General features: G+C 35.6%; 1 protein-coding gene across 1 annotated transcript; it reads left to right on the plus strand.

The window, feature by feature from the left end:
* Positions 1–370: 370 nt before the first annotated feature.
* LOC136249077 (uncharacterized) lies at positions 371–3,838 on the plus strand. The gene is made up of 2 exons (XM_066040988.1): positions 371–602; positions 2,330–3,838. Exon 2 carries the CDS (start codon positions 2,337–2,339, stop codon positions 3,708–3,710), a length of 1,374 nt encoding a protein of 457 aa, XP_065897060.1. The 5' UTR covers positions 371–602; positions 2,330–2,336; the 3' UTR covers positions 3,711–3,838.
* Positions 3,839–6,102: the final 2,264 nt, after the last annotated feature.

A 6,102-nucleotide genomic window follows, 5' to 3' on the forward strand; every position in this document is an offset into this window, starting at 1 on the left:
CTGCTTTTTATTGTAACTGCTAATACATGATATGCATGATCGATATCAATTGATTAACATAAAATGTAAATGATTTAGACCAAGCAGTGTAATGAGAACACTAGTGGCTATGTAATCTGTACTGGATGTTCTATTAGAGTATATTACTATGACTTCTCTCTTAGAGTATGATCACGTGACAAACCAGTTTCCTGTATTACGTAATTTTTCGGTTGAGCAAAATGACCTAGTTGTTCTGTGTGGGCGAAACTATTCAGTAGCTATATTATACAATGGCTTCTGTAAAGTGTAGGTGCTGTTGCTATAGGTAATTCATGCATGGACAGTTATTTAATAGCTGTAAACTTATCTAATCAGCCGATTCAGCAATCATTGAGGTAGCTATATAAGGCTGCATGTGAGGAATGTGAAAATTGGTGTTCACTGAGTTGTTTTGGTCACCTACAACCTAGCTACGCCGTTTCAGTTCAACAAAATCTGACGGCACTCTAAGGTCAACCTGACTCAGCAGTGATATTATAGCTATACCCGCCCCGGGGAAAGAGCAGCCGATCGAGTGACCTGCTCATCGTTTCAAAGTTAAAGTGCTCGTGTTCTCTGAAGTAAGCAAGCTAGGTTATAGCTAGTTGTTCCGCCAGGCTATTAATGCGGCCCCGGTATATTAACTATAGCGGTCGAGATAGCGGTTTATACGGGGAATCTCTTTGCTTAGTACATTGCATTGTGGTTCACTGAGGGTGTCAGTAAGACTAGCTAGTACCAAGAGTTCATGAACTCTTGCTAGTACTGATGACCATGCACCCTAGCTGATTTTATTAGTAGCTAAGACTTAAATCAAGTTCAGCTAGGATCATCAGCATGTATTATTTGGTGCCTCTTCAAAAATTTCTAGGTATTACTGCTGTATTTAAGATATATATATATATATACATAATTTAGTTTGTGATGAATGTCATATCAACAGAATTATTTTGTGTATGGTGAATAATGATGACGACATCCGTCATAAGTCATGGATTTTTTTCTCCTTTCTCCAACTTTTCAAACGCATCTTAAGTAGTTAAAGTCTAAGTAGCTAAAGTCTTTGAGCAGGCTGTAGGACCAGGTGTCCTACAGACCTTCAGCACTTGTGCTGTAAAGCATTAATAAATAAAAAATAAATAAAAAATAATGCAAAATTTTAAGGTGCATTTTTTTAGATTTGTTCAAAAGAAATAATATTTGGATTTTACTTGTACCACTCACATATATAGCTGTTAGCTACCACGTTCATTGAGATCTGTGACATGTGTGTATGACGAATAATTCAAATGTTAGGCTTTAAAGCATTTGACATGCTCCATTGTATGACATGCTGATTAGTTTATAATATTTGTATGGGGGAGACTTAGTGTATAACAGGAGTACATTTAGCAAAGGCACTGCTGCAAGTAACACCTCAGTGATAAGAAAGGCTTGACCTTATCAACGCCAATCATCACCTATCAACAGTTCTTTGTCATCAGTAGAATCATGCCAGCAAGAGTTGATAATGAGGCCCTTATATATTATGAACTTTTGATGTCAGGCTAGAGATGTATCATACAGTACAGTATAATAGTACTGTATATATAATAATAATCAAAAGTGAGCTTGTAGCAGTATGTTTGTACAGACCATACTGGCAGTTAGACACTTCCCTCTTTCAAATATTATGAACTCTTGGGTTAATTGGTTTAACTTTCATTTCTTTTTGTTTTTTCAGGGTAATCTTTGTTAGCTAGTTATCCATGCATATATTGAATTTAAATCACTTGTAAAGTACATGTTCTGTATTTTATAACCACTCTCATGTATCACATGAAAAACTATTGCAACTGAGCAGTTAGTAAGCAATGATGAATTGACAATGACAAATAAATCCTTGTAAAAGATTCAATAGCTAGCTTGCTAACAACTGTTTTCTGATGTCATTGGTCACTCCTTGGATTGACATTTGCACAACCGTTCTCATTCTTAGTAATGTGCATAATTATATGCACTGATATCTAAAAAGTTGAATATTTCAGTCCTGCATATAAGTTAAAGCTATATGTAAGGGGGCAGTGGATAAGCTTGTAGATGAAGTGTTTATAATTAAAGCAATAAAAAGGGACAGTGAAATAATGTGATTGCAGATCAATATATTCACTGACAGATCTTTTATTACACTTCCAGAAAACATCATAGTTCAGCCAATTAACTGCTGTAGCTCGCAATGGTTGCCGAGCCCATACAAGGTGTTATAATAATAGTATATGCTTATTGTAGTGGTTGTAGAACGTTAATATGATATACTATACCTATACAGGACACACATGGCAGCTATGGATGATCTGATAGAAGAGGTTGACATTAAAGATGATCACAAACGTCCAAAGTTGTTTTTAGCACTTTTGCCAATTATGTTACAGTGCATTACCACACCTTTGTGGCTTGTCATATCTGTACCTTGTCTACCATTATTTATATTGGGTCTCTTCATATGGGGATTACCTCCAATAATACCAGCTTGGTCAACATTCTACAAATGTTTTGTGGCTGTATTCACTGATGGTAAGCCAGAAGATAACATTCCTTGGACTAATAGAGTGTTGCTGTTTTTGCTGTTTTTGGATACTCTAATCAAAGTACCAGTCAATGGAGTGTGTTGGTATGTAGATGAACTGGTATATTTTTCGTACCACAAGGTTAAAATTGAGGATCCAGTGTTTATGATGACGGCACCTCGTACTGGATCAACTCAGCTGTCTGATTACTTGCAAGATGACAAAGAGAACTTTATTGCTCCTACAGTAGCTGAAACAATGTTCCCTTACATTTGGGTGTGGAAGATATTTGTGCCAATTGCAGTACAATTAGGACTGGACAAACGTTTATTCAATTTTAGTATTTTTGGCCAAGAATCATTCAAACGTCATGTAGCTGTGATTCTGAAACCTGATACTTGGGATTTTTTATTACGATTTTGGCATTTTGGTGTCATTAGCTTGTACTTGGATGCATCCTTCTTCTGTTGGGGTTTTTCATTTTCTAAATTAGATGAACCCAACTGTCATCATGAGGATTTTTTTCAGAGGCTTGTGCCATTCACTGATTGTATGATGAAGAAGGTGATGTACTATCGTGGTAATCCTAAACAGCGGGTATTATTAAAAGGACACTTTGTAGTAAACGCCAGCACCCTTGAGCAACAATACCCCAAAGGAAAATTTTTTGCTGTGGTAAGAAATCCATTAGATTGCATTCCTAGTTATATTAATTTGCTGAAAGCTTGTGTTGAAGATGGACCAGGCAAAACAATATATGGCTTATCTCCTGCTACATGGAAAGTACTTCGTGATCATGTGATACGTACACAAGTTCCTTTTTGTGAACAAAAGATGTCATTTTACAAAGAGCCTGCAGACAATAAGCTTGTTATTCCATTCACCATGTATGTGAACAATTTGAGTACTACTCTTCAACGTATTTACTCATTTTGTGATATCCCAATACCAGATGATGTGATGTCTAATGCTGTTAGAAAGCAAAGCACCACACATGATTATACTAAACTCAAAGCTAGTTATGATTCTAAATTCAGCAAAAGTCTAGCAAGTTTAGGAGTGAATGAAAAGAAGTTGAGGGAAAAGCTTAGTAAATATATTGAATGGATGAATGGTTTAGAAGATCATAAAAAGACAAACTAAAAATATCACAGTACTTTTGTACATTTATTTTGGACACATGTTAGCAATATGTACCTGTAGTATGTAGTTCCTTTTCTTTTAGAAACACACAATTCGTTATTTTAAAGAATAAAAGCATAAGGTGCAGTCTAGAGATTTCTGTTCATACCTCTAAGACACTCCATGTGGCAGAATGAATGAAGCAATAGATTTCTGAAAAAGTCTTCTATATCTGCCAAGGAATTCAGTATAAGAACTTAGATAATTTTCTTATAGCTATTGGTGCATGCTCATGCATATATGACCACAGTAAATAGCTTTCTTGGAGAAGTGGTTGTGTGCAGAATTAGTCCATGCACTGTTTGCAAAATGAATCAAGAATGTCAAGGTGGTTGAAGCACGCAGATAGGGCATGTTACAAATAATAATAATAATATTTGAGCACTTCATTCCATATATACATGGGTAATTGCAGAAGTCAGTTATGTAGCTTGCTATAGCTTCATATTATGAGTTTGATATATAAGTCATTAGCTATGAAACATTCTGCATGTATATGTATTGCATGTCCACATACAGCACTGAGGTCAAAGTGGTTTACTTTTGACTCTGTATTTTGTAGCATACAAGTGCATCAGCAGTTGAATTCTTATATATTGTATATAGCCAATGTGCTGAACGTCATGAATTTAAACAAAAAAAATTCATGTGTGACATGCATGCGTGCATCTTCTCATTGTTCTAGCACAAGCGTAAAGAGTATACTGACTAGGCTCGCTTTGATTGACCACACAATCTCTAATCATATAAGATTAGCTTAAGATTCCAGTAGACAAATTTGACACATCTATACAACATATATATAGCTAGTTTAGTAAACAATATATGGCCCAGCCTACATTTGAAATCTATGGCTACAGATAACTATAGAATGTGTCAATGTACACTAGGCTCCATCCAGAAATAGGATGACACAGTACATGCATGGTGGTACTTGTAGCTATAAGCTGAGTAGCTACAGGTGTATGTAGAGTGAAAAGATGCTGCTACAGTGAAACCTGTCTTAGCAACCACCTGCATAGAAAAGCCATCTCCTGACATTTCCCCAAATGAAAAGATATTTTATACCAGCAGCTAACCAACCCACCACCTGCCTTCCTGAAAGTGACTGACTTAGACCACTGTATTACTTTTACTTTGGTTGGTCTAGAGCTAGCATACAAGGTTAAAATTGTGCAGTATTGTGCAGTTAATTATGCAGCTATCTGTTTCCACAATTTAATTGTGTCTGGATATAAAAGGAATATTTGAATGACTCTTGTAAATGGTTGCTTGAATCTATTTGTGTTGCCTCTGGTAAATTATTCCTGATGAGAGAGCTCCCTGTTTCAACTTAAACAAGATTTTAAATAATTTTGTACATCATTGTCAGTCATAAGTTGTCCCTTCTAGCTTTAAGTGCTGACCATGCAGTGCATATTGTTTAACATGTGAGTGACACTAGAGAAATCATTACACACGAACCTTGCTGCTTTTCTTTGCACCTTTTCTAAAGTTACTCAGAGTACAGGGTGACTAAACTATAGCTACACAAGTATACTCCAACATTGGTCACACTAATGGTAAGATAGCATCTTTACCTCACACTTAATGGACACTGTCACAAGTTATGTTGTAGAATGCTCAGAAAATATTTGCTTTATTGCCGAAATTAACATGGAAATTCCAAGAAAGTGATTTGTAACTAGCTATAATTGTTTTGGTAGCTAAAACTTTTCAATGCAGTGTGATTTTTAACAGGAGCTTATAGCGCTGAAGGGGCTTATAAGTTCCTGTTTTTACACATGATACATAATGTTCCATTTAGTGTATTTGAACCATTCACATAGTTATGCAAATAGTATATGTAAAATTGTATTTCGTCATATAGATGTGCTGTTGCTGTGTTTTCATTATTTTGATATAGTCACTTAGTTGACAATAAATTGTCTAAATTGATCATAACCACACAGCTACAGCAATGCCACAATTAATTAGCGGTGTCTAGTGTGCCCATCCGGTGGGCTTGGAAGTGTATAAACAGTGGAATGGATTACTGGAATGGTGGAATGGATTTTTAAAAGTTCATTATCAGTTTTTACACCCAAATAAGTACAACACCTCCCCTTACGTAAGCAAATAAATAGGATTCCCCTTGAAGTCAGCTCTTTTAGCATAATTCACCTCACCATAGACAAAGTTTACCAATGTAATGTACAGTTATGAGCATGCACAATAGCAGTTTATTGAGAATACCAAGAAGATTCCTGACTTAATCCTTGTTCCCAAATGATAAAAAGTTAGCTAGCTAGCTGATTACTGTATGCATTGTAAAAGTGCATTCACTGTATAATGAAGTCAGTATTCATTTATT

This window comes from Dysidea avara, chromosome 1 (assembly GCF_963678975.1).
Source record: "Dysidea avara chromosome 1, odDysAvar1.4, whole genome shotgun sequence".
NCBI lineage: Eukaryota > Metazoa > Porifera > Demospongiae > Dictyoceratida > Dysideidae > Dysidea > Dysidea avara.